Source organism: Xyrauchen texanus, chromosome 1 (assembly GCF_025860055.1).
Source record: "Xyrauchen texanus isolate HMW12.3.18 chromosome 1, RBS_HiC_50CHRs, whole genome shotgun sequence".
NCBI lineage: Eukaryota > Metazoa > Chordata > Actinopteri > Cypriniformes > Catostomidae > Xyrauchen > Xyrauchen texanus.
The window spans coordinates 66042490-66057380 of NC_068276.1; the positions used below are offsets into that span (position 1 = coordinate 66042490).

Sequence of the window (14891 nt, forward strand, 5' to 3'; positions counted from 1 at the left end):
AATAAACTGCTGCTTCAATGTAAATGTAATAAGTGACTTATCAAGGTATTCATCAATATTTTTCTTTCTAAATATCACGTGAGTTGAATGACTTCTCTAGGCTTGTGAGATTTTACTTTGTTATAGAAGTTACCAGTGTAATTACTGAAATGTTCTTTTCATGTATTCTTTAATGTCTGTATCTGATATCTGAATGCAGTAACAGTGCTTGCTAATTTAGCCCGGCTTCCAGAAATGAATCTGGAATCAGCAATGTTGAGATATTTTGTTGATATTAAGTCATTGAAGGAAAATGATATTGTCTGTTTTATAAAGGGAATTATGGGGCGGAGATAATTTGCCAGGACAAGTGTGGTGAGGCATACACACATTGTCTGGTACCATAAAAGTGTCAGTCAGAAAGTTGTTTATTTTATGTTCATCTTAATACAATACACAATACAGAACTGCACAACATGTCCCTTCTGCAAGAGGTTTAGCTAAGAGAACATTCATTTGTCACTTTATTCTGAGACATTCAAGCATTTGTGGTCTGTCTATGGACACTTACAGACTTCTAAATCAGTCAGCTACATTTGAGGCATACAAATTAATAAAAGAAAAGCAGCAAGCATACATTTCAAATGATAATAATGGTAAACACATCTAAATGATACTAATGAGAAACACATCAACCTAATAGTAATGTTTCTTACAATATGAGTGATTAGATTTGGTTAAATGATATTTAATATACAAATGATTAAATGATAAAGCATAAGCAAAATTGATAAAACATAAGCAAGAAAATATATATACGCATGTATTTTTTCTGCTTCATCAAATACATACATATTTTTTACAATTTAAACACACTTTTAGCATGAGCTCCTCTAACTGAATAGCTTACAAACACAAACCACAAATCCATGGTTCCTCTTTTGGTGGCAGATTAATTTCGAGGCACTGGACATGAAACCACCTCTGGCATAATTCACATTGAACCTGGAAGAAAAATAGGACATTGTTAGATTTATTCAGAAGCTGTTGTAATTATGAAATGTATTTGTGAAAACTCATTTTCTCTTCAATTTCTTTTCACTTTCAACAAATAGGCAATAATGACATAAAGAATACCCAGGTGCAGAGCTCCTCTGTTTGGTCCTTAGTGTCTTTTTGTCCACATACAGAGCAATACTCATCTCTCGACACTGCAATTATGATAATGTAGATAATTATACTCCATCACTCTGTCTCTGGAAATAAACTGTTCTTTTAAATAGTTTGCCAATACCTGATGCCTGCAAAATTGTTTTGGCAACATTTTTCCTGATGTGGCACATCTCCTCTTTGCTGGGTATTATGTTGATGCTCTCAGGAATGTTTGGAAAGTGTTCCACCACCTGCTTGGCCATCTAGAAGGAGAGCGGAGAACATTACTAGTCTCATATGGGAAAATGTGAGAACAGTGTTTATGTAAAGTAGTTTTCCCTCCATTTACCTGCATCACAAAGACACCACAGCTGAAAGCATCCTCCTGGAACGAATGGTGTATTGTCCCAGGCTTCCACATAGTGTCCACCCAGTCTTTTCTTCCATGCTGGTTTCCTCTCTTCCTGAAATATTCCCTGTTGTCGTAAAAATACAGTGTGTGGGGTTGTGGTGGTCTTCAGCAACATCCATATGGTAATATTCCAATATTAGTGTTGTAGATCGAAAAAGGTTACAGATTTTTTATACAACATAACATACACAAATTTTTTGCATGCTTGTGTGGCAAGTTTCATTTCATCACTACCGCGTTGAGGGTCAAGTATGAAAATGGTGTTATTTGTAGCATGTAGATACTAAATATAAAAAAAAAGAATAATAATTAGTCATTCAATTAAATGTCTGTGAAAAGGTCAAACATTTATGTATGGGTGTATCAGTGTTTATCTGTAATAGTCATAAAACACAATAATTGTATTTTTTACTTATAATATATTTTTACTTACCACAAACCTCCAGTGCACGTGTCTGATATTTACAACAGAGATGACCCCATCATATTGCTCAAAGTTGACCTATATATCAGAAATGTAAATAAACGTATTTGTGTACTGTAAAATACATGTACATATAAAAATGCAGAATCATAAGTAGTTGCACTCACTTTTTTCAAACCTTGTCATATGACCTGGTCTTCTGGGCCATTTAAAATGACACCTGTGGTGTAATGGCTTAGCTGGTAGATATTTGCACCCTTTGCATTAAGTACAGCTCTTAAATAGCACTCGATCGTCTGGGGAAAAAAAAGATAAATCATTGCAATTATTCAATTTATTTCAATTAGTACGTACATTGAGAAAAAACATGTAGTATCTGGCATTTACTTTTTCTTAGGTACAACATTTTTTATAGTTTATAAATGTATACACTGTAAATGATTTCTGTTGTTTTCACAGTAATATTGCTGTATTTTCAGTGAAAGTTTACTGTAGAAACAGTTTACAGTATGTTGCTGTCAATTTCATAGCTTTTACAGTATTATTGCTGTATTTCCAGCTTTGTCTACTGTAGAAACTATTTACAGGAAAGTTGCTGTCAATTTATGCTATTCTTTGAAAAAAAACAGAGTTGGACAATAATAACAGTAATCCTTATATTACTGTTAAATTGATGACAGTATTATTTCAGACAAGCCCCGACAGAGGGACGTTTTTTTGGTTTATTGAGGTAATTTCAGCTTAGGAATTTTACAATACATTGTTTCATAAGGGAACCCATATATGAAGGCATTTAGTATATAGTTAAAAAAAAAGTTAAACATTTATGTGGGTGTTTTTTAATTAGCGTGTCTTTATGGTTGCCAGATTTTGTCACAGACCCAACTAATCTAATAGGTTTAGCCTACACTTTTTTGGGTGGGAGATGTGATTCCCATTAAATGATCAATAACATAGGTTATGCAAAATAGATAAAATCAATTCCCATGATTTTTTTTATTATTAGTATTTTGCTTTCTAATTGCACACTTAATTACACAAAGAGCGAAATCGCAATGGGTATACCTGGCAACCAATCATCTAAACCGTCAGCCAGGTGAGATGTAAAATTCTATTTGTATTCAATATTTTAAAGATGTGTATTTCTAAACGTTTCACCCCAAATGTGAAGATATTCGTTTTACCATTAAATAATCGGTGGTGATTTTGATATAAAGATAACGTTAGCTTTGTAACGTAAACATTCTTGCCAGTTAGCCAAATACTAGTTATCACAAGGTTTGCTGTTAATGTTAGTTAATAATTTCAAGTTTAGAACAAAGTAAATCGAAATGTTATTTTTCTGAACATTTGTGTGTAACGTTAACTTACACCGTGTGCGTGCGTGTGGCCTGTCACAATCAAGGCCTCATATGCGCCCGTTAACGTTACGTTACCCCTACAAGGCTATGTTCGAAATCGACCTATGTTATCCACGACTTGAAGGGACAACCACAGTGTTTTCAATCATATTATACATTTATAACGTGAGTACAACCGATGTACACTTAAAGTGAATTACACAGTCGGTGAAAGTCGCGCCGAATGAATTCCAGCGTCTCGGCATCCTTCAGACCAGACGTTCACAGGGTTCGATTTTGCTCACTCGTTTTCATTCACTTCAAGTACACTACCGTATATTAGTTTATTAATGTCTGGAAACAGCCACTGCCAACGGACTGAGGTTAATTTAGTTGTATATTTGATATTCGTTTGATATTCACGACAATGGTCATTATAATCTCCGTTTTTGTCACCTTGGGTGCTTCTCATTTCTTATTTGTGACAAATCAGGTTCTCCCTCGAAATCGGGTCTCTGTCAGGACCCCAAGCGATCTCAAATTAGTTTTAATTGGTAGGCCTACTCTCTTTAGTGTCTAATTTTCATCTCTTTCAGCGTGTATGTAGTTGTTCGACATTGCAGCGCGCTGATGAGTATCGCTCTTACGGTTAATACAGAGGTAAGTAATTTTCAGCTATTGAAGAACACATTCAAATACATCAAATTAGAGCGGTTTTAGCTTTTAACATGGATCGAGGAGATCAGGATCTTAGAATTTAGTTTAAAGGGATAGTACACCCAAAAATGTACTCACACTCACATAGTTTCATTCTCATTTAAAGGTATTAAGTTTTGGCTTATCTCCTGGTTCAATGTATTGTGGTTCCATATACTGTAAATTAAATGAAAGCTGTTTATCACATTGATGTCTGCCAAGCTGTAGTGCAACTAAATTTTTGTTTTGTTCTCTATAGGCAGCAAAAATCTGGGATCTGCATTGGCCCTTCGAAGTCTGGACTGGAGAATGTTTTTACAGTTTAATGAATTACATTTTAATAAAAGTTTTTAAATGGACTTCTGAGTGTTGTCATAATTGATGTGACATCTTATAATTAGTAATATAACTGTGAAATATTTGTGCATACAAGTCTTTATATTTCATTCTTTTTTTTCAATTTAACAGATTGTATTTAGTCATAATATGTATATATGTGAATATAAAAACTATAATATGTGAATATAAAAACTACCGTAATCAATTATACTGCATAGCAACTTTACAGTGTTTTAAAATACAGTGCAAAAACAAGAACTGTAATTAATTTTACAGTATAAATATACTGTAAGTTATTATACAGTATGCTGTGAACTACTGTAGTCAGATTTACAGTAATTTTACCGTGGAATAAAATACTGAAGCTTGCTGGATATTTGTTGCCAGTAAGTTACTGTTGATTTTACGTTAAATTTTTTACAGTGTATATATAGTAAAATTTTGTATTTACTAGATATTTTTGTTATGATATGTGTACCTCTCCAAATAACCAGTCATGCGGCTTCAGTGTTAGGAACTCCTCGTGATGTAACAGGAACTCCAGATTCTGATCGTCAGACTTCACAATGGCTACAACCAGTTCATTGGGCGGTTTTGTCCATAACATGTCAATCTGTGAATGTTACACACTTCATATAGTCAATAATAAGTTAGCTGAATATATGCAATAAATAGTTTCATTTCTTGTACTAACTTAATTACCTCTTCCTCTACAGGGAGTGCCTCTGCATAAAGCTGGATTGGCTCAGGACTTGACTCTGTGACTTTTTGGCTTATCTTTGTGGATCCTTCTTTTCTTTTTTTGTGGAACAGGCATTCTCTGAGGAACAGAAAAGAATTTGGATTTGGTGTTTGGGAAACGTTCTTTCTTCTTCTTCATCCAAGTTTCTTTACACTGATCAAGGTTCAGAGGTGGCTCAGGCTGGAGCAACAGATTTTGAGGAAGGTTATGCAGAATGATGTGCTCTGTATATCTTGTTTGCAGAGACTGATGCATTTTTCTTATGAAGATTCCTGGTTTGACATTTTGTTGTTTATGCATTATGGAATGTTTGACAATTCCAAACCACCTTTCTATGTGACAATTGGTATCTCTTGTTTTTGGTAGTGTCAATGTTGTCACCAAATCCTGTTCACTAAGATTCATACCTACCGGTAGTCAGGTCTCCCAACAGCAAGCCACTCCAAAGAGGAAAAATGGCAAGGTAGGTATCAAAGAGGACAGTGAGGATGCCCGGACAAAAGTATGGGTTGTCCTCTTTGGCCAAACATGTCTCATCACCTTCCTCTTCTTCCTTCACCTCTTTCATGATCTGCTGGAAGAAAGCAGTGAATGGTGATCTGCCAATGATGGTCATTGCATGTCTTCTCTCTTCACTTTCACACATTTCCCAGTCTTCAGATTGGGAAGTTTCTTCCAGTGTATTCTCTTTGGATCTTGAAATGACACTCTCCAAAACACACAGACTTTCTTTGACAAGGTTTGTGTTTTGTGGGGTTGTGAGCAGGCCACAAAATGCACGGAACATAATTCTTGATTCAGTCATGTTGTTGGCATTTTGGAGTCTTGCGAAAGCATAGGTGGCAAAGTCTCTCAGTCCTTTGTCATCTGTTTGCCTAGAGATTGCCTGTCTGACAGCTTTCAAAATGTGTGCAGAGCAAAGGTGCAAGACAGTATATGACTTCATTTCATCCCATGATGTTTTCCCAATGCAGAACTTGTATGCTCTGTCGAGGTAAGAGCTGATGTGCTCTTTGTTGAAAGCAAGCATTACACTTTGTATTAAAGCCCAGCTGTAATCAGTCTCGACCTGGTGAACATTTATTTGTGTGTATTGTGACAAATGCAATGTAAATTGCATGAGCCAGAATGTGATTGGTGGTATTGAGTGATTGTTGGAGAGCATGTCACAGATGGGAAGAGGTGGAGCATCTCTAGCGTTCCCTGGAAGAACGAGTGCATAGTACAGCACACGCTCGGCTGTTCCGGTATTTTTGACACAACTCCTCCAGTGGCATCAAGATAGAGGGACACAGGAGACTTACTTCGCAAATGATGCACAAGAATGCTGATGCCAAGCTCGGTGTACGAATGAACAATGAACGGATTCATACTGAAAAGCTGTACGTAGCCTGGTACCTTGAAGTATTTTGTGTCACATTCCTTGAACAATGTCTGCATTAAGTATATTTCCATCATGACATTGGAGTGAATGGACTCCTTTTTCCTCATTTCTGAGCCTATAACTTTCAACACTTTTTTATTGAGAGATTCCGTCATGTTCCCAGCCAGGAGCTGCTCGTTTGGTGTTGACTGTAGTCGCTGTAAAAATACTGACTGGGTCCATGCGTTAGGGCCTTTGCTATTTTCCCTCTTTTAGTTTGGTTGCTGGCCTAGCCTTTTTCTCTGAAAGTTTGTGGTGTATTTCTCCAGTTTGTTGGACTAACATTTTCACATCACATTTTCCCAGTGCAGCAGGATTATTTTGCATTGTGAAAGTGTATTTGGCTGGGCAAGTTGAAAATGTGCAGACTGCCTTTATATGTAAATATGGAAGGTTTTTTTTCTGCTCCAGGGAGTCTTGACATGTTGATATTTAAATGAGAGAGTACAACATGGATTTTGTTCTTTAAAGCTGTCATACACATGGTCTGTCCAAGGTGGTCTTAATTTTGAGGACCATATTCGTGGCTTGATCCCATTCCACATTTTTCTTTTCATAGAGATAACAAATTGTTTTGGTACCTCTGGACATTGTCTCTGAACATTTACTCCAGGCTCTCCTTCCTGTACCTTTGTGGGCTCAGGTGTACTCTCTAGACCCTCCGAGTCAGTATCTGGCTCTTGGTAAATAGGTTGTGAGTCGAAGTCTGTCTCTCTTTTCAAAATCTCTGTGTCAAACTGGGTTTCCACATCTGCCACTTCTGTATCTGTGGTAGATCACTTGAATCAATTAATACATTTTTCCAATACAATAAATGTTTTGTTATGTGCAAATTTTACCAATCATTTCATGTATAAATGGAAAATGACTGAAAAAATATTTTCTTTATTATGAATAAAGAAAATATTAGGAATGAATATGCACCGAAATAAAAATGTTGGTCCTTAAAAAACAAACAACCAAAAAAACAAATATATATATAGATATTAATTACTTATTTTCAATTATGTTTTTGAATTGTATTATTATTATTATTATTATTATTATTATACTTTTAAATTAAAAGCAATAATATAAAATAACCACACTTTTATTTAAAGTAACACAAAAATTAAACAGAAAATATCCCTATATTAAAATAAGTAATTCTATATTTAATTACAGTTTTTTGTTCGCATTGGTACTATTTTCACAAGGTGTACATTTTCAAAACTCTTACTACAAAAATCCAAACTGATCACACTTGTAACACAGCTAGTCATTCTTTGAAAACATGATCCCATGCTTTCATTACAGTTATACATTTTTCAGTCTACATAATCATTGTTTCAAAAGCAAGATTATTGTAATATGTAATGAGAACATTTGGTTTAATCACAGAAACACAACAGTATGATCTTCTTTCAACTTAGTACTTTTAACAATCAGTTCATCCAAAAGCAAAGAATGCAAGATACATGTTTCAAATCGGCCTTAGAAGTGCTGAAATTAATATGCTACAGTACTATAAAAGACAGATTACACAGTTTTCACATTAGGCAATACACTTACATTACCCAACATTTACATAATCTATAATTTCCAAAATATCCATCATATGTGTAATCAAGTGAAGGATCAATGAAGACATCCTCTACAATCATTTGGGCCAATTACTGTAGTTTTTATTTTTCAGATATAATTGTAACATAGGTATACTTTCTATAATGAAATGTAACTAAATGAGAACAAAACATAACATTTAATGCACACATTACATTAATTTGGATCAAGCCTGTCTTGAGCATTTGGCCATAGATTCTCGTCCACATCACAATGAATGTTATCATTGTTCATGCACCTTGGGAAAAACCTTTTGGTGTGACGAATCCATGCTTGACATTGGTCTACACTGATGTCATCACATGCATCATCCATGGCCTGAAGGAGGGTGGCACGCTCAAGGGGTTGGCGATCATAGACCTTCCACCTCCATGCTGAAAAAAGGGTTGAGGAAAGGAGAGTACGGAGGCAGGTAGAGGGTCATGAATCGGGGATGGGCCTGAAACCATGCTTGAACTACCTCTGCGTGGTGGAACCTCACATTGTCCCAGACAATTACATAGGTGACCCCTTCACCTTGACAGGCCGGCTCAATTTCATTGAGAAACTCAATAAGATGTGCAGCATTATAGGAACCAAGTAATGGCCTAGGTCCTACGACACCATCTTCAGAGATAGCTGCGCACATGGAGATGTTTCCTCCACGTTGTCTAGGCACTTGGACAGTGGCCCGTTGGCCACTGATGTTCCGTCCACGGCGACGAGTTTTGGCCAGGTTAAAGCCCGCTTCATCAACAAAAATTTACTTGTGATGGTTCACATCAGCGTCAAGCACCATAACCCTCTAAAAAATATATTTTGATTAGTTCTTTTTACAGTGTTGTTCCAATATACATATGATGTAAGTGATGCATCAAATAGTAACAGTAATACATTGTATAGTGCTGTACCTTAACATACTCAGCCCTTAGTTGTTTCACCCGGTCATTGTTTCTCTCCAAAGGCACCAGGTAACTTTGTTTCATTGATACCTGGTGCCTCTTTAAAAGCGGCCTACTGTTGGTAGGCTGATGGATGCCACATTGGCAAAGGTGTCATTGTTTTCCTCAATTGCCTGCTTTATTTCTGACAGCCGTATATCATTTCTGGCCCTCACCATTTCCACCACTGCCCTCTCTTGCTGGTCGGTCAGCACACGGCCACCACTATGGGGTTTTCTGTCAATTCTAAGCATAAAAGAGTATACTATCAATAAATCATACTGTACCAATACTGTAACATGTCTGATTAATTTACATGCATTACAATTTACTGTAAATGTAATATAGTATACATCCTCCACACTTACCGGTTTTCTTGGTGAAAAGTTCGGATGATAGAATTGACAGTTGATCTTTTTAGATTTGGATCAACTAATCTGGCAGCCTCTGCCAAAGTAAGGCCTCGGTTCACCACATGATCAACGATGATGGCCCGGACTTCATTAGACACAACAGTTCTGCCTCCCTCTCTCTGATGACCAACCCTTTGACGGGCCCCATGCCCACCTCTCTGACCTCTCTGACCTCTCTAACGGATCCCTTGTCCACGAGCTCTTCCTATTCCTTGCTGTCTATCCTGCTCCGTGTTGAAAGAAAATGCCAGTGTTTACACCCCCACTTTTATGTATATAGTGGCCAATTGTGGTTACCACTATGTGAAATCAATTAGCAATAACGAGTATTCATCATGTGTGGTTACACGTAATTTACGTAAATGTTCATACAAACACACATTTTATTTCTGTAGTTCTCAAAATCCATATACTGTATATTGCTGAAATGAAAATCTATAGGTTTACCAAATGATTAATTGATTAACCATTAAGATCAGTTGGATTAAATAATAGACAAATGTATTAAACTGAACAAAAAGAGATGCAAATCAAAAGTTTGATAGTAAGAGCTATATGAAAGGCAGTTACTGTGAATGAAACAATAATGTAGATGAAACACTTATTTTGTGTTGTGAAAAGGATACTTTGTGATTTTGTGAATTGTGCTAACACAATTGAAAACATGATGAAATTGATTTTAAAAATGCACTTTCGATGATCTGTTGTGATATTAGCACTAAGAGTTTGGAAAATGTACATCTTGTGAAAATAGTACCAAAGCGAATAAAAACTTGTAATACTTTTGTTATCTTAAACAAATAATATACATTTTTTAAATAAATAAGCACACTTTAAAAGCTTCTTATTTATTTTAGTATTGTGATTGAATTATTTTACCTTGATCTGCGGGTTGGATTTCTTCAGTCCCATTGGTGTGATGTTCTGCAGCCAGATGTACTTGTTCTCTCGGGCCTCTGCGGTTATGATGGTCCAGACGACCCATAACCAATGGCGATTTTTCTGTGTGTCTTCATTAAGTAAATCTATGGCAAGTTGGGACCATATCTGTGAGGAATATTCTGTGTTTCTATTCAAAATATCAGCTTTCTGCAGCGTCTTTATCATAGAATCAATCCCTCCAGCCTGTGACCATAGATCTGATTTTACAGGTTTTGTGCCTTTTTTAGGCCTCCCCATTCTACAGTGTGAGAGATAGTGTCAAAGTCTGACTATGCCGTCCACATCCCTATATATCAATACTGTCTCACTAAACATCTGTCCTTCGCTCTGTCTCACAGAGTCATTGTTTCTGACTTCATCTGACCAGCAGATGATTACAAACATTCTTATGGGAAAGTTTGGGGATGGACAACATTTTTACCCTATCGCCACTTGTGATAAGATAAAACAAAGTTCTCATCGAGGCCTGTGGTAACTTTCCATTGTTATTCATACTTTCATGGCGGAGTAATGAAAGTCGTTATTTCTGGGAAAGACAGGCACACACAGCCAGTGTATTGTGAGCTGAACACGCAGTGACACGGGCTGGACTTGAACGACCCAGATCAATTAAGGCCACTGGGAGCAATATGGACCAACACCGACGACCATGGCATCCAATGACACTTCTTGGACACTGCGGTCTGAGAGCTACGACATGCGTACTGGTTGTTCTGTCATTATTGATTGTTTTACTGCTCACTCCAAAAAAAGGCATTGATCCTGAGCCTGTGAGGATGATGATGAATGGTACTGCTTCAGTTAACCATACTTTGCGACCGAGACGAGTACGAGAAACAGCAGAAGATTTTTTAGCAAGCTTATCTGAGTCCTGGATGGACCATCCCAGCCCTCCTCATCCATATGCTACGAACCTGTGGTGGAGACTAACCAACCATACAGCAAAGAAAAGTGGGTTTCCGAACTGCTACGTGTGCACACAGTTCGCGCACAGTACCGCTGGAGCGGACTTGTGGCCGCACCAAGATCACAACACATCAACCTTCATGGCTACAGTGGCTGTGTCAGCAACTTTATATAACGACAAAACTATGCTCTATTTAAACAACAAGGAATGGACAACAATGAAGGTGACAAAAAGAGTGTGTGGCAAGGCAGCAACTGTTCGGAACATACCAACTAATCTCACATGTTACAGCAGAGTTTCAGGAACTTATGCTTTAGGGGAAACACCAAAGAGTAAATGCAACATAATCTACAAAGAGAACGACACTAAACCTATCACACAACGACGTTGTTATAGATGCTTATTTGAACCTAATTTTGCCGCTGGGAGTTCGACACAAGCTATAATGGCTTTCAAATACTTGACATCACACACAGCCATACGTGATGCATGTAAGGCTGCTTGTGCAACTGTGCATGTACCAGATGAAGCGGGCACAGGAGTACTAGAAAATGTATATTGGCAGTGTGGGTATACAATCTATGTGTCTCTGCCTATAAACTGGACAGGAACATGTGCTCTAGTTCAACTGCACGGAGGAGCAATGGTCATACAGCACCAACCACATGAAGTTATGAAACGAAAGAAAAGGGGACTGCTTAACATTGTGCAAGACAGCCCAGTGCCAAGAAATCATCACATCTGGAACATAGCTGAGAAATTGCTGGCTTTTTTTGTGCCTGGAATAGGTGTTGCATCAGTAATGGAAGAGGTACAGGTAACCAGGTATGAACTGATTTCTTTCATTGACACGACAAATATTATGATGGAAGGCATCAAGGAGGAGCTGAGAGGACTAAGACTCACGGTTCTGCAGAATCGTTTAGTTTTAGACCAACTTACGGCATCACAAGGTGGAGTTTGTGTGATAGTGGGACAAACGTGCTGCACATACATTCCAGATAATGATGCAAAAGGCCATGTCATTGAAGAAGGGATACATAATTTGACCTTCATGTCAAAGACAATTCTCTTTTGGATGGGGATGGTTTAAAGGTATTTTTAGTAATGTGACAAATGCGATGATGATGGTAATTTGTATAGTTTGCTCGTTCTTGTTGATCTTGTGTTTGTGGCCATGTGTAATGCAATTGATTAGAAATGCTGTGTCATCTACGTTTCAACAACATCATGATTTGCATGTATGTGACACATATGATTCCAGTCAAAGTGGCAGTGAAGATGACATTTAAACTTAATTACCTCGGGTGACAAGGTAATGATTAGAAGGATAAGAGCAGATGTTATCTGTGGTACGAGATAACTGTTGTAAGAGTTAAGAAGAAGGGTTTATGTTAGCTTGCTTAAATGTAAGAGATGTCTCACAAAAAAAATGCTTTTGCTTTGTTGTCTGAAAAATTATGGTGTGTTTTGAATCCATGTAAATTAGCATGTCTGATGATGTACTGTTGTAATGTAAATACTATGTGTGATCAAAATTATTTAGTTCATGCATGCATGTAGTTTACTGAGTTAATCTTAGTTTCATATTATTAATTATATTTTGTGCTGAAGGGTTGGGGTCAGAATCCCTTGTCTCTTCACTATATCTATATATCCTTCTGAGTTTTTACATTATTCCTATAACAAGTGTGAATCAAGTTATATAATCATTACTATATTCAACAATATAATCATTACTATATTCAAAGAGTGATTCATATATTGTTTTAATCATATTTTGTTGTCATCATTTCTACCATTATATTTTTAAGTGCATTATGGTGTCTGATTTTTCTTGACCAAGTAAAGGTTACAGGGGTCAACCTCTATGTGATTTACATGATCTAGTTCACAAAATCTTACTTCTTTCATGTGTATGTCTCTAAAGAATAAAGTATAAATGTATAATTGTTTAGATTTTATGTTGTCTTAGCCAATCAGAAGTAAACGATTATGTAATGCATGTCCTTGTAAAAGGTATACTTGTGTGAGATTTGTTTGTAAGGTAGAGTTGCCTTGCGACCTCCTCGTGACTTTGACGCTGGCTCTACCAATTTAACTGCAAACTATTCTTCAGTAAAATTTTACTTATTTGATTGAATTTCACGACTCCTGGTCTTCTTTCATCATATCTGGTCCTGGATCTGACAGCTGTTAACCCCATAACAGTGCTAACCTTAAAAAACACTTCAATGTCAGCCCCTTTTTTGTGCATAGACATAAAAATGCACTAAATTAAAATGCTGACTCGTTGGGCCATGATTTCTCATTAAAATCAGATGATTTCCTATAGAATGTAAGGGAATAACTCTAGAATAACCTCCCTGATAATGTTTGGGGGCCCAGAAACACTATCCTAATTTAAATCTAGATTAAAGACACATCTCTTTAGCTAAGCATTCAATTAACACATATCATCATTTTGTACTATGTGATGAAATAGTAAAAAGTGCACATGACCATCTTTTGCCTGAAATAATATGACCAGCAGCAATGCTAATCTTTCTCCTGTTGTCTCATTGTTTGTATCTCAGGATGCTCAGCATATTTTACCAGAGATTACAGCAGCTCCAGTTCGGATCCAGCCTCACTTGGTAAGACTTCTAATGACATCAACACTCTTGAAGACAATGTGTTTAAACAATTTTCAGATGTTAAATGATATTTTAAAGTGTTTAAACTAATTTCAGTTTTTATGTCAGGTGGTACAACAAAAATATTATGTTGTACCACCTGACATGGAAAGTGTACCACCAACCTACCCGTACTTGAAATTAGCATTTTTTATCAGTATTTGAGAGAGCTCTACAAACTTTTTCACTCTGCCAATGAGATCAGTTAGGCTCCTCTGGATGATGCATTATCATGTTTACTGTTATTACCTTGTAAATTCATAATAATATTGGAGAATATACAAATTGCTGGACAAAGGTTTCTCAATTACCTCAATAGATTTAAAACTACTGATATAAAAAAAAAAAAAAACAATAACATGAAAGGCTTCAAACCTAAAATGATGGCACTGTTTTACATGTTTTATTATTAAGACACCATGTTAAATTGTTTTCTTAGTCTGTTCATTTGTTCAGACAGTTGCACCACCACCTGACATTGTGGAGGTTTAATGCTGCCTTCAGCAATAATCATAAATAGGCCTAGTTTCCTAGTTTAAAAAACAAATTATCGTAATCACAACTTCAGAAGAAGAAAAACAAAATAATATGTATTATTAAATGTAAAAAGTAATGATTTCAAACTAAGGTTTTCTAGATTATAGTGATACATGTCATGCAGTTATAAACATTTTTTAAAGGGAAATAATGCACTTGCCACAACATAACTTTGTGACAATGTTTTGAAAAATATATGAGCGATTTTTAAACAAAACTGTCTGCTTATAGATTCTATCTTTCAGTGCTAATTGCTTTGTGTATTTAAATGTTCAATTGGAAAACACTGAACTGTTCTTATTCTTGCATTTTTCTTTTCTTATTCTTGCTTTGTTATTAGGGCCACCAAAATGAAGACGTCAAGCTTTTGGGGAAAACCTTGTTCATT

At 36.3% G+C, this 14891-nt stretch overlaps 2 protein-coding genes across 2 annotated transcripts in view; one reads left to right on the forward strand and one right to left on the reverse strand.

The window, feature by feature from the left end:
- The window catches only part of LOC127642915 (titin-like), a 482588-nt gene that overhangs the window by 280946 nt on the left and 186751 nt on the right, over nt 1–14891 (forward strand). The window lies entirely within an intron of this gene.
- LOC127643539 (uncharacterized) lies at nt 871–1565 on the reverse strand. The gene is made up of 4 exons (XM_052126333.1): nt 1481–1565; nt 1274–1394; nt 1117–1190; nt 871–984 (listed from the first exon to the last, which is right to left on the reverse strand). The coding sequence occupies exons 1-4, from the start codon at nt 1550–1552 to the stop codon at nt 886–888; spliced, it is 366 nt and encodes a 121-aa protein (XP_051982293.1). The 5' UTR covers nt 1553–1565; the 3' UTR covers nt 871–885.

Bases quoted from the DNA above. Each gene is read 5' to 3' on its own strand.
- LOC127643539 (XM_052126333.1), bottom strand. From the start codon at position 1,552: ATGTGGAAGCCTGGGACAATACACCATTCGTTCCAGGAGGATGCTTTC. The intron at 1,395-1,480 runs GTAAATGGAGGG...CTCTCCTTCTAG, and splicing joins GTGGTGTCTTTGTGATGCAG to ATGGCCAAGCAGGTGGTGGA. The intron at 985-1,116 runs GTATTCTTTATG...TTTTTCTTCCAG, and splicing joins CAGAGGAGCTCTGCACCTGG to GTTCAATGTGAATTATGCCA.